General features: G+C 41.3%; 1 protein-coding gene across 1 annotated transcript in view; it reads left to right on the top strand.

Annotated features, from left to right (window-relative positions):
* TRPM3 (transient receptor potential cation channel subfamily M member 3) overlaps positions 1–25,535 on the top strand; it is a 253,510-nt gene that overhangs the window by 164,812 nt on the left and 63,163 nt on the right. The window contains exons 13-18 of the mRNA XM_019555208.1: positions 8,259–8,399; positions 10,929–10,958; positions 14,362–14,651; positions 15,456–15,684; positions 19,926–20,093; positions 21,051–21,176. Coding sequence (XP_019410753.1) covers positions 8,259–8,399; positions 10,929–10,958; positions 14,362–14,651; positions 15,456–15,684; positions 19,926–20,093; positions 21,051–21,176 — 984 coding nt within the window. The remainder of the gene's footprint in view (positions 1–8,258; positions 8,400–10,928; positions 10,959–14,361; positions 14,652–15,455; positions 15,685–19,925; positions 20,094–21,050; positions 21,177–25,535) is intronic.

Genomic DNA, 25,535 nt, shown 5'->3' with positions numbered 1-25,535 from the left:
TAACTTTGGGGGTTTTTAATCACAGAATTTGGGATTTTTTAATCAGAGAATTTGAGATTTTTTAATCAGAGAATTTGGGATTTTTAAACAGAGAAAAACAGGATCCCTGATTATGAGACAAGTCCATGGCATGCTGGAAGAAGTCTTGACAGCTTGTCATCACCTGAGCAATTGGTTCCCCTTCTAGCCAATCAATCTATAAATCAGTAGACAGACTTGACACCATTTTAAATGCAACCACAGTTTTGAAAATAACCTCTTAATTTAATATATCATTATTTGACAGCCAAATCGTTCACTGTGTTTGACAAAAACAGATTGGTGTGTTGAATGCAGTCTTTTAGTTTATATAAATTTTGAAGTTCCATAGCTAAACTTCCAAGGGGTTTGATATGTTATCACCTTAAGGTGGCACTTCCAGGACATGCATCATCTGTATGCATTTTTTTTACACATGAAATTGGTTGTAATTAAACATTATTCCACCATAAAATATGAACCTTGTACAGCTTCTGCATACTTGGAATTTACAGAATAAAAAAATGGCTGCTTGCAAAAAGATATGAAAACAAGGTTGAACCTAACACAGTAGGTCTTTGTGGGAATCTTAAGATGTACCCCTTAATTTGGGAGAATCCAAGGCAGGCAGAAGTTTTGATAATAATACAGGGATTCCCTTTAGAACAAACTGTTTATGCAAACAGGAACTCACACTTTTTTTCAATCCTCTGTTTGTTCTGTGGATTCTATTTCACCTTCTCCTGAGGTTTCCCATTTATCACTGTGAAGACTTTTACCTTTGAAATCCCAAAGTAGCTATTCACAAAAGCTCAGAGAATAAATAATTATCAATTTAAATTCTGCATATATCAATTAATAAAGAGAATACTCTCTCCTTTCTTATTACTTTGGTTCATAAAGAACTGCAGTCATCTTCTTCTGATACCCTCAGTTCATTAGGCGCATATGCGGCCAAAGTTATATGCCTTATTTGCGCAAATTGTCTCACTGACGTCAGTGAAACTCCTGTCAAAATTTGACACAATAGTATTTAATTTCAGCACTCTCCAATGATGCACTCACAATAACCAAAGGGAAGGAAGAAAGTTTATCCATCTGACACTCTTTCCATGAGAAGAGATTGCCTGCCCTCTATTGGTTGCAACATTAAAAAAAAAGAAAAGAAAATAATGGATTCCATCCTAATTTTAAACAAGTCAATATTTCCTTCCGATGAGTTGATATTAATTCTGATAACTGACTATGTAGTATTTCAAATTACATCACTTTGGGTTCTGGTTTTCTATATTTGCAAACAGCTGTTGTAGTTATATCTTCACTTAGCATGTTTGAACTATGATTAATTTCTCAATATGGAGAATCAGAAATACTCATACTCTGTTACTAGTGAAAACAGTTACAAGATAATGAGAGGAATGCTATACATACATTTGTAATATGATGGGGGAAATTACTGTTGTAGAGAAATAATGCATCTGTATTACAAAGCTTACTTGAACATTAATGCAGAAACTACAGTATTGTTGGGTTAAACCATGAAGCATTTGCAGTAGGTTGCTGAAATTTATTATTAAATATTATTGTTAAAAATTGGAAGGAGTTCATCTCCTATAAAAAGTATGTGTTTGGTACGTGTGGGAGTAAGCTGTCATACACTCTGCACCTGGATAATTTTTTCTCATGTGGGTAGTCCTATCAACTATAATAAAATTACTTGTTACCTATAATTATTCCTATGCATGCTGTTGGGATTGAGCTCTGTGTATGGTATGTATTCTAGAATATGTGTTTCTGCTACGATTTTATGAGGTTTCTTTAATAAATCATTCCCTTTAATTAAGCCAACTGAAACTTTCAAAACTGCATTGGGGATTTTGACTCATCTTCTATTACATTTATTTTATTGGAAGATATATGTCTAAATGTCATACAGGCCTTTGAAAAACTAAATCATTGCATAGTGAAGTGTCAAGTCCAATTTTCTAATATATGTTATAGCATGTTGTATTTTATGTTTATAGTGCATAGTCATAATTGCAGAGTAATAACTGTAATTTTTGTCAATTAACATGTTTCTGTTGCAGAAAATTAATGTGTAAGGTGATCAATTTGCTCCCATTTAAATCAGTGTTAAAGAGCTCCAATTCTATTTCACTTCAATATTAGTTGCTCCCATTTCTGCCATGGCCTAAAGTTCATCCTTTACCTTTAGAGTGGTAGAAAGTTAAACATATCTATTATATGACACCTTGTAATTGGTTTGGATTTTAAATGAAATGACAAACAGCAGGCCACCACACACAGTACTTTTTCAGGTAAGATCTGCACTGACTGGAACATTATGAAGAGAGAAAATAGGTAGTTGGGTGGAGTGGGGGGATATTTTTTATGAGACAAGTTAGCTTTCATTAAACATTCAGAACACAGACACTTTACTAGCTAATCTTTAGTGCAGCATCACAAAACATAACAATAGCAGCCAATAGCAAGGAGCGGTGCAGACGCATACTGCTGCAGGGGGCAGTTCTGGAAGGCATTTTGCCCCAGAAAGCAGAATGCCTTCTCCTGCAAAATCCCTCTGCAGCCATCCCCCTTTACAGAATGGTTTCTCATCCCAGGTCCATCTCTGCAACAGTGCAGTGGACCACAGGTGAGGAGATCACCTCCCCCATCTATCCCCACCTCTTTGAAACCTTATGTGCATCTATTGAAACAGACATAAAACTCTCCTTATGCTCAGGACCTGTGGGACCGCATGTCTCTCCTGCCTGCTGCACAAGTGAATAAAAGTTCCCTCAACATCCATTCTGCAGATATGTAACAGCCAGAGAGCATCTGTCCTTCACACTCATGCATCACTGCTCCAAATCCAATAAACACATCTGCAGCAAAGTCAGGCAGACGTGCAAAACCTCTACAGGCCTCTGTCTGCAAACTATTCCCAATGAGAAAAAGAGGTAACATTCATAAAAAATAATCAGTGAATTAGTAACCCTCATATAATGACAATATTAAAGTAATTTCAGCTTTACTGCAGTCTGTGCTGTATAACACTATAGCAAATATGATAGTTTTAATAAAGGACATTAAATAGGTTCTAAGGGGAAAAGTGTAGCTTTACAGTAAAAATTATGATTTTACTACAGTTTTTTTTATCTTCACTAATTGACTTCTTAGGCTGTGTCTATCATTAATTGATCTAAAATTATCATGTGCCAAACAGTATGCCACAGTACAATGAGATAATTAGATCTGGACAAGTTATTCAGAATGGCACTTTTATGAAATAGGCCTCTTTTTTTGTTTGTGAATTGTTGAACAGGTCTGTATGACCTTAGCCCTGGGCTGCCCATTCCACTTTGTGATCGATACAAAGCTTTCTCTTATATAGAGAAGCCTGGATAAGAATATGTGTACCATCTTTGCAGTGTTGGCTTTCCATCTCTGTATCCCAAAGGAACTCTTCAATAGGAGATCTTTGAGATCAACTCCCTATGAGATTTGATGATGGGATAAAGTGTATAGTGCATAGACCTGCCTTCCTTAAGGCTACTGTTTTGTTATTTTCTGGCTTATTCTGTATGCATGGTTACCATATTCATTGTGACAGTGTCTGAACACCTTCTATAGCGCATTGAACAAAGTGACTGTCAACATTTGCCCTGACACTGCTCTGCCTTGAGTGCTGTCTTTTGGATTTTTTTATTAAAATGCACACATGTGAAGAGTTGCCTAATGTTTATGTTACAGAAGGCAGGGGCAAAGAAATGTTCCAGTTCTTGCAGTAGAAAGTTCTCCATTGGTCTTATATCACAGGGTTTCTTTGATTAGGATTCAATAGTGGCTATGTACAAATGTTCAAGCAACCTGAGAGAAATCCCTTGGGTTTGTTTTCCTTGTAGAAAAACATACCTGAACAGATGTTTGAGTGCCAGGCCACTGTACACATCTCAGCATGCTCTACAGGCTCCCCAGTCTGCCTGTCAATAGATGACAGCAGTATACAGGGCGGCCCTAATTGGCTGACCCAGATTGCCTCCTAGTCTGTCTCTCTCTCTGCAGCACAATGCAGGGATTGTAAAGGGCACCCTGCTTGGCTGGAGCAGTAGAGTCCAGCCTGAGTTACGCACTGTCTCCCTGTGGGAGGATCTGGGAGCCAAGCATGCTGGGATACCAAAGGACTGTGCTGTGGCTCCTCTCAGGGTAAAAACAAACAGTGCTTGACAAAGCATTTGTGGCACCATAATTTTTTTTTTTATGGCAGCACAAGTAGTGAGCAAATAGACAGCCTTGCCTTTTGTTGTGCTGTGACAACAGGTAGTGTAAAATAGTGCTGCTTTATCATGACAGATGTCTGTTTGCTCTTTGATGAGATAGTACAGGTAGCCCAGACCTGCCTGCACTCTCCAGCTGCCTGCCAACTAAGGTGGTGCCACTAACCATAACTGGAGGTGGTGCTGTTTATCCTTGACTCTGGAGCTCTGTGAGTAAAGCACTGTGGTTGCATTTACATGTGCAACTAATTCAAAGCAATAAAGTATGGTGGAGTCAGCTGCTCCTAGGCACAGCATCTACACATGTGTCCAGGGCTACATGTGTAGATGCTGGGGCAGAGCAGCCCTGGGCTGGCAGGGGAGTCTGGAGGGGGTCAGCTCTGGGTGGCAGCATCAGGCAGCAGAGGAGCTGGCTGGGGCAGTTCAGGGCTAGGCCGCCAGCCGCCCCCATCCATACTGTAACACCTTGTGTCCCAGCCAACCCCTTTCAGTTCATTGGAAGTTCACTGCATGGTGGCTCCTTTAATCTTGCAGTTTCCCCTGTGCACTCCCCCTCTCCCCCCACCACTGATTGGCACAGGGGCCCCACTGCTCACTCCTGATGGCCAAGAGGTGAAAACCACAGTTTTAAATATGGCATGGTTTTTGCCTCCTGCTGCTTGCTGCTGACCAGCCAGGAGGCAAAAACCACACCACATTTAAAAAGGTTGTTTTCACCTCCCAGCAGCAAGTGACAGGGCCTCTCCACCAATCAGAGGTGGAGGGTGGGCATGCAGGGGAAACTGTAAGATTAGAGGAGCCACCACGCAGCAAACTTTCTTTCAGTAGGTCCTACAGCTGTCTACACTTGTGTTTCAGTGTATGTAAGTATTCTACCGTAATACAGTACTGCCCCCAACAGTACTATCTTATGGCAGAGTTAATTAATTTACTGTTCCCTAATATGGGTGCACATTAGGGGTGTGCAAAACAGGCCCTATTCGATTCGGATTCAGATTCGGCCCGAAATCAGGGACAGTGATTTGACTCAGCTGAATCTGAAGATTCGATGCTGATTCAAAGAATCAGCGATTTGGACATAGACGCAGATTCATGGAGCGTCCCACATTCACATGGAGTGTCCCACAGGAGTGCAGAGGGGCCCTCCACATGCTCAGTGGCAAACCTGGAAGTGGACCGGAAGTAGTTCCAGTCCGCTTCTGGGTCTGCTGGGGAGCGCACTGGGGGCCTTTCCCTGCACCTCCCCAGCTCAGCGATCAGCTGCAAGGGGACCCTGGGTACCCCCCCAGACCCAGGAGGCACCAGTCACCAAGCTGGGGAGGTGCTGGAGTGTGCAGGGGCACCCCCTGCGCACTCCCAGCAGACCCAGAAGTGGACCAGAAGTGGACCACTTCTGGGTCTGCTGCCAAGCATGCTGGGAGCCCCCCCATGCTTCAGCAGGACACTCCATGCACCCCAGCATCGCAGCATTCATGAGCCCCTGCTACCTAGAGGTATGTAGAAAAAACATTTAAAGCTGCCTTTATGTCCGAATCGCCGAATCTTTCCGAATCTCCAAATCGATCCAGAGGGTTCCTATTTAATTTGGAGAGATTAAAGGGTCCTCTGATTCAATTCGGATTCAGAGATTCAGCCACCGAATCAGGCTGAATCTCTGCTGAATTGAATCAGGGACCAAAGCTTCACACAACCCTAGTGCACATTTAGATGGTAATGATTTCCTACAGAACTAATTAGTCAGCTGAAGTAAAGCGCACTTGTAGATGCACCGTTTCCTTTTTTTTTTGCTCCCCAGAATTGGTCATTGTTAATATAAAGCCAGGAATATAGAATAGCAGTATAGTATCTTTACAGTGTTTCCTTAGCCCTCATTCCCTGCCTCTCTCCCTCCCCACACCCCACCCCACCAAAAAAAAAAAAATCTACCCAAGGAGGGCACTTTTTAACTCCTATCTCCAAAATTGAGAAACTCTATGAAATTGCCTGGAAAGTGTTCAGATACTGTAGTGATGATCTTAAAATAGACTGATTTTGGGGAGTGCTACAAATCCAGATATTTACAAGGGAAAGCTACTAGCCTCTCCTTTTAGAACCTGTTCTATTTTCATTGTCCTTGAAGTACTGCATGTGGGTAGGTAGGGAAGTTTATAGGAAGGAGGAGACCAGGAAGGGAGCCCAGAAAAGCAATAACAATTTAACTTTGAGTTGTTCCTTTCATTCCCCATACTCCACAAAAAATCCCAAATTATTTATAGCTTTGTAATTGCCACTGAAATGCAACTACCACATGGGTGACACTCAGAAATGCAAATAGGAAAGAATAGTTTTCCCAGGGAAACTATGGCAAAGCCCTTCAGCATAACCAAAACTTCAGATCCAAACACACAAAGGGCAAAAGCAACATGCTCTTACATGCACTCAGCATAAAAATGCAAAGTTCAGGCATACTCAAAGTGCATGGGGCTGCATGTGTGCTTCCTCAGTCTTAAGCCACATACCTGTAGAAGTATTTGGGCACATAATTTAAGTATGCATAAAATTCCATAATGTTGGTGTGGAGCAAAAGTGTCCATAATGCATATGTGAGCACAGAATTTGGGCTTCAACTTCTTTGCAGAGCAGAGGGGAACTGTGTTTAAGGTCTCATTTCAGAGTTCTGCACAGACCTTATGATCTTAGTGTCTTTATTTGCAGTATTAACAACAGAAGGAGGAAGAAAATAGGCTAAGAAACAGGCAACTGGGGACCATAAATATTTAGTACATTTATTGTTAGCATTTCCTATTTAAAATTAAATGCTGGGGAGGCCTTAGATGGCTTTGGAAGTTAATCCAAGTTTATGCCAGTACTAGAACAGATCCAAAATAGGGCAGCAAAGAATTGGAAGTGACTTTTCAGGACAAAAGGGTTTTTTTGTCACAGAGGTGACTCCATCACTCCAAGGGCTCATTTTTCAAAGCAATATATAGGAAAAAAGCAGTGTAGTTCCCATTGGCTTTAAGATTCTTGTGCTGAAAACATTGATTCAAGGATTGTACAATGGAATGTACTGGGTCCACAAGAGGGCAGTATCTGAAAAAAATCACTGGGTTTGTAGATTTGCTGATAAAAATCAAAATACAACAGAGAACTGGATAAGAATGAGAACCACTCGATGCTCATTACAGCTTTTTAAGGTGCCCTGTTCCATGGGTAGCATGTTTAGCAAAGAGAAGCAACTTGTGAGTCAATTTAATTTGGTTTACAAAGCATATAATTACAGGTTTCCTTGACTCTGGCAATTTTTTTTTAAAAAGAAATGCAGCTCATGCAAATGTTAAATCCAATAGAGTGAATATCTTGTTAATTGACCTTTACCCCCGCACCCTTCCTTATATTTGATAAGTGCACTACTGTCATGAAGACATACTCTCTGGAAGAAGTGGAATCACAGCTAAGGAGCTGTTAGTTTGAGTGCAAATGGTATAGAGCTGCCTTCACAAATGGCTGACAAAGGTAGGCAGACATGGCAGCTCAAATAAAACCTAGCATAAACATATTCAGGAGGAGAGATATTGTGGGCAGATGGTACAGCAGCCTCAGTACCCAGAGGGACTAGAGTTCAACAAGTGTGCTTAACCTTTTGGAAAATGCCTGGTCCTCATGCTTTTTTGTTCTGCAGTGGTGTTTCTTGTTTCCCCCAGCTGAAGAATTTGAATACTGTTTTCTGACGCTATTATCTTCTGTTACCAACAACAACTTCCGCACCTTCTTATTTAATTTATGTCTTCTTTCCAAGCGAGAATATCCAGGTTTCGGTTGGATCTATTTTAAGGTGAATTGATTAACCAGCATAATAATACATTCCTGTTACTTAACTATTTCAGTTGTTTTACTCTAATGTAGATAGTTACAATGCTGAATCGTGTCCTTAATAATCAGCTTTATCTTTTGTCTGTTTTTCTTTTTTCTTTCATTTGATAGGGAAATCTACCTCCAGATTATAGAATAAGTTTGATTGATATTGGACTGGTGATTGAATATCTGATGGGAGGGGCTTATCGCTGCAACTACACCCGAAAACGATTCAGAACCCTCTACCACAACTTGTTTGGCCCCAAGAGGGTAAGGAGTGATCCTGTAACTCTGCTGTGAAGTAATAAAAGACACTTCAAGTCAGGAAAGCAAGGACATTAATATTGATTGTTTCCTAACTGTTTCTAAATTTTAGAAAAGCAATATTTCTATCTACTGTTTGTCCACTATGGTCAGGGTTTTGTAAGTAATAAGCAACTGCCTTTCTGTGATCTACTGACAGTCAGCCACTGACCCTGTTTTTCATGGACTTGATGCAGAATTATTGGGTGAGGTCCTGATGCCTGTCAAGGTCAGACTTGAATCATAAAATCACCCCTTCTGGCCTTAGAAGCTCTAAGTATGAATATATACATCCAAAGCCTTTTGAAGGAACTATGGCGTGGTACAAACATTGCACTTTTTTCAGTTTAGGTCATCAGAAACGGGTGTATACCTGTAACAAAACAGAAGTTCAGGGCACGTAGACTGGTTTCAAAATGGCAGATCCTAGTCTAAGATAGATCTGGATCCATGTAGTATCAGATTTACTCAAACTAGGTTGGACTGGGCTATCGAACGTCAGTGCTGGGTCTGTTCATGAATCAAGGTAGGTCACTATCTGCCCATATCCCAGAGGACTTTGCAGAACCTCCTAACCCTCCCTCACAGGGTGCTGTGCCTTGGCTACCCCGTCTCCAAGCTCCCTGTCTGACAGCACCAAGTAGGACAGAGGTGGGGTGGACAGTGATGCTCCTGAGCCACTGTGGAAAGGCGGTGTCAGCAGCACACCCCAAATTCCTGGCCCAAGTCAGGGGGGTACAGATCACCCGCAGCCAGTGGCAAATTCCTGGCTGAGGCCACTTCTCCGCCGCTGTGGGGTCATGGCTGTCCCAGAGAGGTGGTTTCATCCAGTAATTTGGCGCTAGCTCTAGGGAGGGAAGAAATCCTGCAAGCCCTTCCCAGACTCCCTGTAGCACTGGGTCCTGGGGTTCAGGATACAGCAGGGACACTCTGGACTCTGTGCTGCAGTGGCTCCAGGAAGGACTTACAGGATTCTCCCTGTGGAGCCAGTGCCAAATTCCTGCTGCAACACAGGGTCCCAGGGTCCTGGACACAGCAGGCTCACTATGCCCCACTGGCTGGGAACACAGGGTGTGCCGCTGGCACTACCTCCCCCAGCAGCTCACCAGACCCACACTCCTCCCCCACCTCTATCCTGGCTGGGGTGTCCTGACCAAAGCCCAGGGACCCCCAAGCTGCTGAGCAGAGCAAGCGTGCCTCCCTCCACTGTCTGCCTACAGCTGCCAGCCAGATGAGAGGACAGCGAGGGGAGGCATGTGCCTGACAGCCAGTCAGGGATGGTACAGCCATTCATCAGCATTTAGCTGCCATCGGCAATGTGTGACATGCTGGGAGGCAGGAGCACCCCAACCACAGAGCAAACGCGAGTCCATTCGCTAACAGCCCAATTGACGCAGCTTAGAGAAACCTGTGTAGATTGAATCATTTCTGCCTTAGGCTTGTTGACTGTCTGTACTTAGCCTAAATTCTCTTTCTGTGTGCTCATCATCTTGGGACTGCATAAAGAAATTATAACAACAATAAAATATATCTATACCTTGGCTTCGGTGGGCTTGAAACTTCTCTTATTGTTGAGACAATAGGTACAGGACAGTGACACACTTTTGTACGCTTTGAAGCCTAGGTCTTTACTGTGTTACCCAGGGTTGGATCTGGAGTAATTTTACTGTCTTCATAAAACAAACGGCTGCTTATTCTTGTTCCAAAAGAAATTGCTTCAGATTCACAGATGCGTAACTTAGAACAGATCTTGATCCTTTGCTACTTGTATTTATTTCTCTTAGCTTACTCTCTAGCTGTCACATTCATTTCATGTCTGGGTTCATATCCACATATGTCCAGGTGATGCACATGAATATGACTTCAGCAGTCTTAGATGTTTGCCATACCATACACCAACTTCTGTGAAATGTTTACATCAAAAGAGAAACTAGAGGACTGTTGGGTTTGTTGGCTGGTTTTGCCAGTTCCACCCTGGACAAGACATTTCTGTTATTCTGGGCTTTTTTCTAGCAGTTCTTTTCTCTGTAGAGAAATGGTCCCTTCCCTTAACCACTCAATGGAAAAGCTATATAAACTGAGGCCTTGTAAACCTTGAGTCAGATTGATGGGCCCTTTGTATCACCACAGCAATTCAAAGGAGCCATAAAGCTGCAGAAAATCCCTGAGACACTGCATTGCTTCCTCTGACATGGGGCTGTGCTAGGGATACGAGTATAGCCTGAATGTTAATATACTCCAGCAATCCTCAACAGGTTTGATTGCCCCTTAATAGACTACCCTTGAAACTGTTCCTAAAACATCCCTAGGATTATTCTAACTTATGCCAAGGGATAAATTTATGCCATATTGAAGAGAAAGGTAGGGGGTGGTGTTTGGCAGAAGGTACATTAAGACTATGTATTTTTGCTTATAATATTCTAGGCTTTTTCATTAGACCTTTTCCATGCCTATGAGCAGCATATATAAGCTATTTCTTAACTTTTTTTTGTACAGCCAAAGGCCCTGAAACTGCTTGGAATGGAGGTAGGTGACTTGTAACAAATATTTAGGTTAATTTCTCACCAAACAGATTATCATCATTTACTGTAGTTGAGTTTCATTTTGGCAACCATACTAGTAAATGAGAAATTAGCTCTGAATGAGAAATAAGTCACAAATAATTGTAATTTTCATCAAGATACATTGCTTATATAAATGCAAACAGAAAATCAGTTTCTCAAAATGCTTGATCAACAATACTGAGCAATAAGGACAGAGGATAGCCTTCTGTCACCTGATCTTCCTGATAAAAAGCACACATATGCATTTAAACAGTTCATCTGACTTGAAACCAATATCCCAGGCCAGTAACCATAAAAACTGAAAGGCTTTCTGGGAAGTGAAGCAAGTAATGCAGAATTCTTTATGCACATGAAATTTATGTTGACCTTTGTCTTAGGGTCTTGCCACTCCCTTCCTCTTAGTATGAAAAGTCAGGGGTGACTTGAAATTTTGGGGGATGTAGGATTGTGAAGAATGCTAGTTTGTCACTCCAGCAGCTAGATATTCCAGGATCCCTGACCCATTACCTGCCATTGCACCCAAAAGCAGGAGATAGCCACAAGTCAAATGCTTCTGTTAAAATGGGGCCAAATTCTTATGTTCTTGTTCCTTGTGAATAGTGTCCTACTCCACAGATCACTTTGTTTACTTCCCCTGGACCACCTGAGAAGTATGAGGCTATTCACTGTGAGCAAGGGTATCCACGTCTGGCTCATAAGCAGCAGGACTGGCCTTAGCAATTAAATTGTTGTTAAATTTCAGAGTGAACACCCTTAGTTAGCTGCACATGTGCAGTTCGCCCTTCTCTCAGCAGTTGTTGCAGGCTGTTTGCCAACTGCATCATCTCACATTTTTCTCCCACTTTCAAGAATTTCTTCAGTATGCTAAAAGATGAAGATTTTGGCTTCCTATAGACATGCTCCGATGCATTCTAATTAGAATGTGTCAGAGCAGACTCAATTAATCACTCTCAAATCTAATCTAATTAACATCATCACAGCATCATGTGCATTAAGTCCCGTCCCGTGTCCCCCCACTCCCCCCAGCATTTCAAAATGGCCATGGGGGCACTTTAATTAAAGCTTATCAACTAAGTTTTAGTTAAAGCATCTCGCTGCCATTTTTAAACATGCAGAAGCCTAATGCATGAGATGCTGCAGCATTTAAAGTAGAGGGGCTCTCTGGGAACTCCTCTAATTAAAGCACTCAATGCCCTACCCACCACCTCTCAGCACATGTATAAACAGTCTTTAATTCTGGAGCATAATTCAATGCTCCAGAGCAAAATCAGTATGTGGCAGATTTTGTGGCTGCCTAATCATAGAATAACTGGGCCACTGAATGTATTTAAAAATAATATAATTTTAAAATAATACAAATATATTAAATAATATAAAATAATATAATAGAAAATAATAGAAAATATTTTGGTAGTTAGGGTGGGATTTCAAAAGTATCGACCCAGCCATACTCTCATTGTCAACAATGGGAACAGTTAGAACAACATAGAGGCCATTTTAAAATCCCAGCCATAATGTTTCTGTTAGAGGTAAACTATATTGCTTTATATCATTTATAATTGTTGCTTTTATAACAATGTTTTAATTATATTTAATTAAAAACATATTAGAATAAAATAGTAAAAATATCTTGACAGGGAAACGCAAGATGAGGAGAGGGAATGGTAGAAACTAGTATAATTCCTTATCAGGGTTTTATCTAGTCTCCAATAATCCAACATCCTTCAGGCTCTGTGGTGCTTCACCTGGCTTTTTAGGGAGCTTTGTACTGTAGAGCTTTGCTTTGCTGCTCAAAAATGGAGCAGAATTCAGGTTAAACAATCTTGGAACAGAAGGGGAAAGAAGAGGACAAGACAAGCAATAGGTCAAAAAGTGGAACAGAAACAATAAGCAGGATGGGCACTCAGGAAGAGCAAGAAGAACAGCAACAAAGGATTAGAAAGAGACAAAAGGAACACAGTGGTGCATGAAAGGAAAAAACAGGGAGAATGTGGGTGAACCAGTAAGTTATACCAACCATAGGATCAGAAGGGGAAACACAAAGAATGAGACAGAAGGGGGAAAGGGACAACCCGATAATAGTTATCTTTGAATGGAACATCCTTCAAATCCTCCTTGGATTTTTTCTGTAAGGGGAAAGAGGTGATGTCACAAAGTGCCCTCCCAGGGGGCGCTTGCTCAGGACTGCTGCAACCTTGTCTAGTGTAGGAGTACCCCTTGATGCCAGCCCAGGCTTGGCTTATAGAGCAAGGGGAGAGCCCAAGCTCCTTCCTCACTTTGGCACTCCAGCCTTTCAGTCCCTTACCCTCCCTGGTTCTCCATGGCCCCGACTCAGGAAGTGAGCATCCGGTTTCCCTCTTGACAGAGGGATTTCACCTTCTCTTGGAACAATCAAGAGCAAGCCACAGTTCCAAGCAGCACAGCAGACAGTCTCTTAAAGGTGTTTACTGGGGCAAAGGCCAGCCAGCCAGAGGCTCTCTATGCCCTCCAAAGGGGTTAAGCAATCCCTCCAAAACCAGCCCAGTCCACACAACCAGGAGCACTCCCAAAGATACTCAGCTGTTCCCTTTTCTAGTCTCCTCAGGTCCATAAAACTTCTCCCTAGACTCTTCTGATCATAAGCTGCCAAACTGATGTTTTCCATCCGCCTCTTTCATTGTCATGGTTATCTCCCCTGGACACCTCCTGGGTGTTGGGTGATACATCCATTCAAGACTGTGTTGATGCTAAAGGTTCATCTCCTCTCATCCTGCACATAGCCAGCCTTGGGTCTTAATTTTCCATTCTTTGTGTACATGCTAAAGAAGTAAACTGAGTCACACAATATCATAACGTGAATACAGTTAACACAGCAATATCACAATAACACCTTTAGTCCATCACAGATGAGTGCCTCTGCCCCAATTAGATTGTTGTTAAAAATCAGAGATAAATGGGCAAACCAGAAATTAAAGATAAGAGTGGTTTTCCCAGGACTGATTTGGAATCTTGTGATTGCGCTCTGCACTGCCCCAAAAAAAGGGTGAAGTTGGATTCTAGGCTTTTATTTCCTTTCAGCAAGGCCTTGGAGAGCAAAACCATAATTTAACATGAAGCACATTTATGCTGGTTATTATTTTTCCAAGATTGTGATGTTAATTTTGTAAGTTTGCGTAGGGAAGAGGAGTGGGAGGCAGCAGAAATTCTCATAGAAAATCACAACCTGGCGAATAATTAGAATCAGCCTAATTAACAGAGAAAAGAAAGTAAGTTGCACAAATGTGCCTAGGGGTGAAGGAATTAGCTTTCTCTCGTGTTTCCTCCTATATACAATATAAACAGATTCAGTCCACTTTTTAGAACAATCTTTTCCACTTGTTTAACAGGATGATGTCCCTTTGCGAAGAGGAAGGAAGACAACTAAGAAACGAGAGGAAGAAGTGGATATTGATTTGGATGATCCTGAAATTAACCATTTTCCTTTCCCCTTCCATGAGTTGATGGTGTGGGCTGTCCTGATGAAGCGTCAAAAGATGGCCCTCTTCTTCTGGCAGCATGGGGAGGAGGCTATGGCTAAAGCTTTGGTGGCCTGTAAACTCTGCAAAGCCATGGCCCATGAAGCATCAGAAAATGACATGGTGGATGACATATCTCAGGAGCTGAACCACAATTCCAGGTTGACTTCTTTTCAAGAATGCTTTCTGGGAAGTTAGAGGTTGCTTGTGCTGCCAAAAAGCAGTTTAAAGTTGTGGGGGAAATACAATCTATTCAAAGCCAAATATGAATGACTTGTGGGGAGCATCTACATTATGAAGCATGTATGACATCTGAATGCATGACACCTGTACTGCTAATATCTTAGCTTCTAAAATGGGCAGGTATTAGAGAGGTACACATGCTATCAATGGGCCTCTATACTTTCCTAGAGGTCTTTCAAATCAGATTGTGATTACTTTGAGTCACTCTGCCCATCTTACCTAAAGATAGCTGTTCAAAACTACAAAAAGACATTTCCAAGCACAGGATGTAATTAATCAGGGGATCAAAATAGAGAAGCAAAGGGTTGGAGTAGATTATTATAATAATTCTTCTGGCCTGAAAAATCAATGAATCAAGGAGCAGCTGGAATTTAATCAGTGATTAGACAGGGGTTGATAATGGCTCCCATTCCCAGGAGGCCTGACCATGATGTACTGAGCAAGCACTGGAGAACTGGTTTGCTTCCCCAGTGGGTTTCAAGGAGAAAATGGTGGGGAAGAGAGCAGGATGGTGAGAGCAGGCATCTGAGAGCTGAGGGTGTCCAACAAAATCTAAATCAGGTGACTTATTTGGATGCCAAACTGTAGCCACTGTGAGCCTCAGTGTGCAGTCAGCTTCATGACAGTGGAAGCACGGGGTAGCCCTTGCTAAATCTGTAATGAACAGTGTACTTTCCATGCAAGAAGGTTTTGCGGGTTAATGAGAGCACCCTCTGTTTCAGGGATTTTGGCCAGTTGGCAGTAGAGCTGTTGGACCAATCATACAAGCAGGATGAGCAACTGGCAATGAAACTGCTGACCTATGAGCTGAAGAACTGGAGCAATGCCACCTGCCTGCAGCTTGCTGTGGCAGCCAAGCACCGAGATTTCATTGCTCACACTTGCAGCCAAATGCTGCTCACAGACATGTGGATGGGCCGGCTTCGGATGCGCAAAAATTCAGGTCTAAAGGTCAGTGCTGCTTTAAAATTAGTTAATAGCAAGAGGTCTAGCAGATCATAAGGGGTCCCCACCAAATTTGTAGCAGCTTGATATGCTAATACATGGATGATGTACCATAACTTATTTTTAAGCACATCACAGTGTGCTCATCTTTTCCCTGTGAAGCTTTCGAATAGGAGAATACCACCGCTAACCTGAAATCTAGTAACTTACTCAGCTTTTACTCAGCCCTTTCTCCAAACTCTCTCCAAACTTTCCCATGGGAAAGTTACTGCTAAAAGGATTGAGCAAGGACTTGAGTATGCCATCGTCTTGGAATGCTTCAGGATTTGGCCATAGTTTTAAAAATCAATCAATACGTAAAAAAGGGTGGGTGGGTGAATATATTGCTGTAGTGAAAGGTGCTGAATTGGCAGCCCCAGAGGAGTGATCCCCAGAACAAGTAAATGCAGCAGCAGCACAAATTACCCTACAGTCCCCAGGCAATCTACCTTATATGTCACCAGGAGGGAGTACCCTCTGGGGATCCAGAAGATAGTTCGGTCTCCAATACTGTATCATGTGTAATTTCTCTGTAAAACTGCCAACTCAGCAGAGTGAACTTGGGGAGTGAATTGCTTTCCAAGAAGAACTGGTCTGTGCTTCATTCACCTTCATCAACGTGCCCACTAGTCAGACCAAGAATTAGTATTGCCCCCTTCACTACCAGATAAGGTAATATTCCCTAAGACAGGCATTCCCTCATTTGTGCTGGGTTTTTGTGTAAAAATCAGGACTTGAACTGGCAGTTATACTATGCAAAAGAGTGTTAAATCTACTCATACCATTGAAAATAATAAGGAACAACACGTACATCAATGCATCATTACACTGCTGAAGCTAATTCAGCATTGGTGTTAAATGTGTCAGGGACTGATGATAAGATTCTTATCTCACTCATGTAGGAGTTCTATTTAAATGCCTTTCTATTTAAAAATAGAAAGTGCTCATCCATTTGGAAATATCTTCCCCCTCCTAGCCATTTGTTTTTTAATCATCTGTGCTCTGAGCCCTTTGGCCCTCCAGACTGGCTAGAACATCTTCCACCCTGCCTTTTGAGATGTCATCCTCATGGATCAGTAGCTCTTACTTACTATAGTGGGTCTACCCATTTTCTATTGCACACTTCCTTCCTTACAGTATCTATCTCTTCTGCCACAGAGAAGACCCCTTGCACTCCAGTTTTTGTGATGAGTAAATTCCATTTTCCTTTTTTGTTGCTCTAGCAACAGATTCTTGCAGCTGTCCTGCTCAGTTTATTCACTTTATTGTACCTTAGCCCATAACTCTCTCTCCTTCTGTTCTCCTTCCCTTGAATTGTTTCTCTTCAGGGAGAAAAAGAGTGCAGTAAAAGTTGTCTCATGCATGTGTGGTCAAGGCATCTTAGTGCATTACTTGGCTAAAATGGAGTATGAGATTTTATTGTGGAAGCTAAAGCAGAGCTTCAGTCCAGTGACCTAGACTGACTTCAGCAACGCATGTGTCTACCACATGAAGTGGTTTCCTTCATGGGAGGAAAATAGACTGAGTGTACATGCCGACAGCTGACAAATTAGTTTCATTGGTATTTATGAAAGGGATGTAAAATGGGATTTTTCTATGATATTCTGACTGAAGTCTAGCCTTGATGAATGTGGTTATCTGTGAGTTATAGCTAGTTATGTGATTACAAACAGTGTTAAACCACTATTTATTGACTTGATCCTGCATAACTTGGATGTATGGTGTTGCAAGTGTAAGCACAAGGTAAAACTGATGAGAAGCACAAAATAGTGAATACAGGACCCCATACACCTGCATTATGAGAGCAGTACCACATGACTGCCAAGTTACAGGAGTGAAATCTAAGAGAAAATACATCAGTTGAATGTTATAAAGAATTTCCAAGGGCAAAATTCTATGTAGCTGCTACAGCATCTCTGACTTAGTCTGTTGTTTCCAAACTAATGTGACCAGGTAGAAGGAGACAGGGAGACTTTCTGCTCTGCAAAATCGCATGGCTCTCCCATTCATTGTAATGGGCAGCATTAGATGCCTCCAGAGAATGCACATGGCACTCCATTCATTTCAGTCTGGAGTTTCTCTCTCCTCCAACTCCAGCCACCTAATGCAGCACTGTCCAGCTGGCAGCCTGTGGGCCTCACCCAGCCCACAAAAGATTAATGTGTGTCCCATGGGCCCTGCCTGGATGCCACTTCCACCTTTGCTGCAGCCAGGATTTCTGGGGCAGAGCAGCATGACAGGAAGGCACCAGTGCAGCACATAGCCCTGAGGCCACTCAGAAATTGGACAGCCCTGGCCTAGATTTTAGAAACCTTGTCTGGGACATGAGAGACTTGGGTTCTGTCCAGCAGAGTGCTCTAACCACTGAGATGTGCAGCCAGCATGGCCAAGAGCTTGCTCTGCCCCTCTCCTATTTAATCCTGGCCTATGGTGCAGCCAAGACAGGGACAGAAAGGGAGAAAGCAAGAGGGAGCATCCTGAGAGGGAATACTGGGTTCTGATCTCTGTTATTTTGGTCTCTAGTTATTCATTTTATTTCATGTCTGTTTAATGCCAAACACATCTCTTGCCATGGTAGTAATGGTGTTAATTTGGTTTATGCTTTTGCAACATGGGCCAGGATCTGCCCCAGCAGAGTTGCATCTGTGCATGGAAGAGGGGACTCTGTTCTGCTGTTCACAGTGTGATACACAAACAAATTTGTAACATGCCCACTCCAAAATTATTTGTCAGCCAGATAGATTGTGAGATGAGTAACAGGAAAGATAAGATTTCAGGACAGAAAGAGCTGGTATCCCATAAGGGGGGGAGGGCTAGTGACAAAGAGCTGAAAAATGTTGACTTTGTACACATAGGCTTTATTCTTTTGGAAGTAAGGTCAGAGACTTTACACCTGCAACCGGCCAGGTTTTCTTTTCCTCTCTCCAAACACTAGCACACACACCTTCCTATTAATGATTCTTGATCATGTTTCCAGTAGACACTTTTTATGTGAAAAAGTACTGTAATGAGGATTCCTACTAGAAGACTTTCAAACTAGTACAGTGTAGGCATATACTGCACCCCTGCTGGGAGGAAGTTTAAAGTAGGTGGAACACCAAGGGGAGACTTATCCAATGCAGTTTTCCCAGCATGTGTAGCCGGGTAGCTTGTATGTGTTATAGGAAATCAGGAATGAAATTGCCTCTGAGATAGGAAGGCCTAGGACCTGGATCTCTCACATCCTGGGCAAGTGCCTTAACCACTAGGCTGCTGGGTAGAAAGGTGAGCACCACTGTCATCATACACACCACCCTTCTGTGAAAAGTGTGAAGTAGTCACTACTAGCAAGTTTTGGAGCTGTAGCAGATGTTTCTATGTCTTCATAGCAACAGAGTGTCATGGAGCTGGTTGCCTTCATTGTCATACTGAATCTGACAGGGCCTTGCCATGGGCACTCCTGCCATACCCTCAAACTTGCAACCTCAAGGCTATCAACTGTGCACCTTATTGCCCACTCCAACCCAGCCCCGTATTTATGCACAGTAGGACAAATTTAATTATATAGGGCAAAAATACAACTGTCTAAACAACTTAGTTGTCTTAGTGCAATTCAGGCCAGTAGGTGAGTGAAGTAAAACATCATTTCATGATTTATACCCTAAAGATCTGAATAAGAGGCACTTACACATCTTAGCAGTGAAGCAGGATTTTACCCTAAGCCTCTGTCTCCTCAGATACACTTAAGCCTGTGCCCTTTTCCATTTTGTACTCTGAACTGGCAAGTCAGACAGCACAGGTGGCTAGAGTCTTATGAATAATAACTGCAAAAGAATAATCTTATGACTTCTATATTGGAACTATCTGCCATGCAATTTGAGAGGATTTACAGAATCAAGATGTAAAGGCTTCATGGTTTCACCAACATTATATTGTAGAAAATATTTTGCAAAGTTTCCCAGCTTGTAATAATACACATCTGGCGAACAATTTAGGAACAAATAAATTATTCAGCCCCCACAGTTATCCATAAGAGAGCTGGCCTTTGTTTCCTACAGTTTTTTCAAATCATTATCCCAAATGGCAGATGTCCCAGTGCCATTGGATCTCTGGGACATCCATTGGGAATATATGCTTCCCAAAGGAATTGTTCCATTTAATATTAAGAAACCACCATGCTCATAACCTGTTTACTGTGATGATTATTATTATCATTATTATTGCTTTAGGTAATTCTAGGAATTCTACTTCCTCCTTCAATTCTCAGCTTGGAGTTCAAGAACAAAGATGACATGCCTTACATGACTCAAGCCAATGAGATCCATCTACAAGAGAAGGAGCCAGAAGAACCAGAGAAACCAGTGAAAGAAAAGGAAGAGGAGGACATGGAACTCACCGTAAGAACAAACAACATAAAAGTTATCCTGGGGGATGACAATCTGCTATTCACACCTCCATGGAAATTGTAGACTAGAACATCCACATTTAGTGTCACCTCCCACAGTCTTCTTTTCCCTCAGAAATTCTAATGTGTGTATGTTAGCACATTCGAATTTTACTGTCCTGACATTACATCAGTGCATGATCATGCTGCTTGTGGTGCAACATCTTCAAGTATTGATTCAAAACAATGTAGCATCATTTAACATAAATTCCATAGAGACAAGATTCAAAATAGAAATAAGAATATCAGGATTCATGACCGCCCCTGTTGGAAAAGACTGAGTGCTAATCTTTCACGTGTTCAAGGCGGGGAGGGGGAGTGAAAGTTCTCACATTTTTGATGGGGGTTGGTGATTCCTTTTTATAACTGATTTTTTTAAGCAGAAATTGCAGTCGGCTGGTAAAATATTGTTCTAAATTTTTCATGATTTTGCCATCAATCTCATAGACTCGGTTCTTTTTATCTTTTATTGCTTTCTGCTGTTTTCTAGTTAATTTTGTATTTGTTATTTAATGAAACCATTGTGTTGCACAGTTATATTGTGCAGCCCTTACTAAGCTCTTCCACAGGTGAGTAATCCCAATGATGCCAATAGTCTAATTGCTGAGTAAGGGCGACGCAGTGTAGTCACGTAGTAATTTAAACCATACACAGAATCAGAAAACCTAAATTCTGAAAATCAGACAAATCCCACAAGTCTCCAGTATGGAGGAACAAAGTTTCATGACTGTTCTTTCTTTGGCCAGTCTAATAAAAACTACTGATCCTACCTTCTTTTTTTACTTTAATGGATGGTTAGCTGTGGAAAGCTTAAAACCCAACCCTACTCCCCAAGGCCAAGGCACAGCTGTAAAGAAAAAATTGTTCTTTCTAGTTATTTTTTTTTTAAAAAACAGACTATTTCCCACAGGCAAACAACATGTGCTGCCCCCAGGACCCCGTCTGCAGGCAGGCAGAAGGACCTGCCTACAGGACCCAATATGCAGGCAAGCAGAAGGACCAGTCCTCACGAGCTGCCTACAGGACCCGTTTGCAGGCAAGAACCTGGCTGTTGGAAAAGATGAGATGCCAGCGTAGTGCAGATGGGCTGCTTCCAGCTCACCAGCACTTAGTTGCAGTTTATTATTGCCAGCTTCCGGCACATCGTGAAGTAGCTATTCAAATCCAATAAACACTTCACAAGGTGCTTTCTTCATGGCGTTGGGTAAAAAGATGGGGATGAGGCAAATACCATCTCTGTGCAATCATCCCAGCTCCTAGTTTCTTGTCTACAATACTACTCTTCCCTTTAGCAACCCTCTAACTCTCTCTACAAAAGCACTATATTCTGAACTGAATATCCTTTTTACCAATCAGAATTTAGATTTTCCTCTCCTTTCGCCTTTCCTCTGATGATCCTATGGCTTTCTCCTGACCGTGATCCCCACCCTTCCACACACTGATATTCAACACAAACACTTTGGAAGACCTGGTATAGGAAGAGATATTACAATCAACAGGAGTGTTTTGCCGTAGGTCTGATTGGCAATGTTTGTGGGAGTTTTTTTAGTGTAGTGTGGGGCATGAGTCATCTTCTGGGCATAAATTGGCCAGGTACTTATCTGTCATTTCAGTGATGTGGCATTGACATTGTCTCCCCTGCTTTTACCTGTGGCATGTTATAGGGTGTCCTTGGTGTTTGGTTTTGTGCCTTGCAGTCTGTGTGAAGGTTTGAAGTGGCAGTTTTTAGGTGCCTTTGGGTATATGGTTACCTAAAAACTGGATGATCCAGGCAGCCCCTTTCAGTCCTAGCTTCCTCTGTTCCTATGTTCTCTGCAACAGCTGACTGCACACGTCTAGGAGCTCTAACAGCATACATTTGGTGCTACTGTAGCTAGATTGTATTTCTATGCCCCTATGTGGATTTTAGGAATCTCAGCTTTTTAATTCAGTCCACATATATCAGAGAAACTGCTGGACCTCACACTGGAGACATGGATGATTTGCTGGGAAAGTAATCTTTCTGAGTAGTTACAGAAGAAAGACAGCATCCATTTTATTTATTTTTTTCATCTCCTGGGATTGGTATCAGTGAAGACATTCTTAGCAGAAAATTTGTAATTATATAAAAGGCTTGAGTTTGGTTAAAGTATTTGTGGGTTTTTTTAATTTTATCTGACCTGCTTCATTCATCTGACAAGTGACCCCTGAAAGGGTGCTCAGAAAATGCCTTTGTGGCATATTTGGTCAAGCTTTATATTTAGGATACATTTATAAATAGTTTATAAGGGTTAATTAATGACATGTTGCCTATAACTACTGGGTTTTAGAGATAGGTAGTTAACTGTATCAGTCTGAAGTCAGGCAAAAAACAGGGTAAATTTGCACCTTTATAGACTAACTAAATTGAAGATATATAGCATAAGCTTGGGCTCTTTGAGTAACTAATTTTTTTTAGTTCAGTCATGAAACTGAAAAATATGGGGAAAATAATAAATTTGTGGTCAATCTGAAATTTTTTTAAAATAAAAAAACAGTAAGTTTAATTTCAGGTCAAATAAAATGTTTCATTGTCAGGTATTTATCTTATTTCTTATTTCTTTTTCTTTGAAAATATCTGCCAAATTCTAGTGAAATTCATTCACAGTTTTGGTCACCCAAAAGCAGTATTTTTGATCAAATAAACTTTTCATCTGAAAAATACATCCCAGATGTATGTGGAACCTATTCTAACATGCACTGCTCAGGTCTATAGCATGCATGTAATATCTGTAAATCCTTTATAAATCTATCCTGAATATAATGGGACCTCATTTAAAATGGCTGATAGTCAAGTACTGTAAACTGATTTTTTTTAAATTGTGCTGTAAGAACTTTAAAAAGTTGCTCAGAGGGTTTCAGTGGCTCCAAGTAAAAAATGGATTCTGTTTCTGCTGTGGGTGTGCTTCTACAGAGTGGGTGTACAATGCTGCCAGTCTGATTGTGGTACTATTTTACATCTAATCTGCATTCTGCCCAGGTTTAAATTAGTACACAATATGCAAAAGTGTGCATGTGTGAGTATATAAATGCTCTTACCCTGTTTTCAATTTTTTTTTCTTCTGGTAAGAATGGCTATAGCAAAAGGACCACAGTTAGGATACTACCCAGATTATGTTTCATTGGCAGTGCTTAATTTATACATTGTAGATTATTTGCTACTTCTGTTTTCTCTTTAAGTTTCTAACATGCACAAAACTTCCATTAACACCTTGATGCTAAGCAACAGGCTCTTCTGTTACAACAGACTCATAAAAGCACATTTGCTGGAGCATCCTTTTCATCAGCACTCCCACAGAATGAACCCAAAGAATGAACGTCATGCAATTTATGCATGGTACTTTCATTCACCATTCCTGAATATTTAAATTTGCAGAATTGCTAGGAGAGTGGTGAGGTGTGGTAGGAAATCTGCAGGACAGCTATATTCACAACAGAAGAGGCCCGAATCCTGACAGAGGTACCTATACAATCACATAATATAAATATTAAATCATAATACTGATTGTAGTGTACCTGAAAGGACTGCTGGTTGATATATATATATCCCCTGACCCAGAATCTAATTTCATCCCACTTTGGTAACTAAAATTAAAGAATCTGTCTATCTTCCTATTTTAGTCTTCTGTTTTCAGGAGTCTGTAACTCTTTCATCAGTTTACCTTATTTCAGGGTGCAATGGATCACATCATGATCTTTTACCAGGTTTTTGGTTGGTTGCTTTCATTCTAATTGTCCATGTCATATGGAAGTTGGCCTCTACACATATTAAGAATATAAATAAAATAAACATTCTTGTGTGAGATTCCCTGCTTCTGAAAACCAAAAGTAGATACTATGTCATGTTTCTAAGCAATGTTGGATGCTCAATCCTTTCTGTAAAAAAATTAAAATAAAAACAATACAGATTAAATCTATAAGTGACAAAGCTTTGAAAGTTAGCCCCTCCAAAGGATCAGTCCTGCAGGGGTGAGGAGGGCAGGTGAGGGGTTGTGAGGCTGCAGGGTGGTTTTGCTAATTACTTTTTTATTCACAGTCAAGGTGAAGTGATGTTAGGAAAGCGGATACTCTAGTTAGGAAGAGGTTAGCAGAAAATTTCTACATCAGTGACTCTCTGCCAGGTGCCTTGTGATCCCTTCAAGAGTGCTATGGAGTGTCATGCAATGTTAGGGTTGTTGGTTATAGCCGCGTTGCTCTAAGGACAAAGACTGACAAGGTTCTTTGGGTAGATGTGATATCTTTTATTAGACCAATTAAATAGTTGGAAAAATTGTTCTTTGCAAGCTTTTGGGCACAAAACACCCTTCTTCAGGCATACACACTGAAAATCTATCAAGGACAAAAATACTTGATTACCTGTCGGTGCACACTTTGCACAAGACAACCACTCTCTCCAATCTCTCAGTTCTAATCCTCAAAAGGAATTTACAAAACACCTTTCATAGGCAAACTTATAAACTTCACTTCATTAACCTACTGGATATGAAAAATCATGGACTAAATAGAGACTTTGGATTTTTGACACATTATAACCTGCCTTACATTTGTTAATCCCAGGTAACCTGTCTGCATTTTACCAGCTATATTCTATCAACAGTTCAACATTCCCCTTTCCCCCTCACCTACCTGTCTCACACCTACTGTCTCCCATTCCCTCTGAACCTCACTGCCACGTATTTGCATTTTCACAGACCTGCATTTTGCATAGTGGCTTCCATTCCACCCAGGAAAGCACACAAAACAACACCAGACTCCCCCTGTGCCTAAAGAAGGGTGTTTGTGCCCAAAAGCTTGCAAAGAACATTTTTTCAACCTTTTTAGTTGGTTTAATAAAATATATCACATCTACCCAAAGAACCTTGTCTATCTGTGTAATGTTAGTACTGTTAGGTGTGCAAACATGATTCGCAGGATAAACCCAGAGATTTCAGATAAGAATCCAGTGTTAAGGAAGACTAAATAAGGCTTGTTTCTGAGAAGTCCTGAGGCAGACCTTCCCCTTAAAAGCAGTGTTGATTCAGTGATAAGAGGTCTTTCTGAGTTCTTTGCAACAGAACTGCTCTATTATTTTTTCTGTAGTCAAAGTGTGAAAACTAGCATTTTCAGAGGGCTGCCCTGAGTATACTGAGGAGTCCCTCAAATCTAAAAGAGTTGAGAATCAATGCTCTAGAGGCTCAGAGGCACTGACTAGTTGTTTAAGGAGAGATACTGTTTTTGCATAACCCCTGGGACTCTTTCTATATTTGTATCTGTCCTCCCTCTTGACAGCAGCTCTTAAGCTGTCTTGAATAACCTTCTATTATTGACTGGCAGTATGAGTAACTGAAAGTGCTAAAGTCGTCACTAGGCATATTGTTTGTATCCTTTGAGTAGAGAT

The sequence above is a fragment of the Crocodylus porosus genome, unplaced genomic scaffold (assembly GCF_001723895.1).
Source record: "Crocodylus porosus isolate Cpor-Errol unplaced genomic scaffold, CroPor_comp1, whole genome shotgun sequence".
NCBI classification, from domain to species: Eukaryota; Metazoa; Chordata; order Crocodylia; family Crocodylidae; genus Crocodylus; species Crocodylus porosus.
The sequence above is the reverse complement of the archived record's forward strand: the minus strand, read 5'-3'. Positions and strand labels throughout refer to the sequence as shown.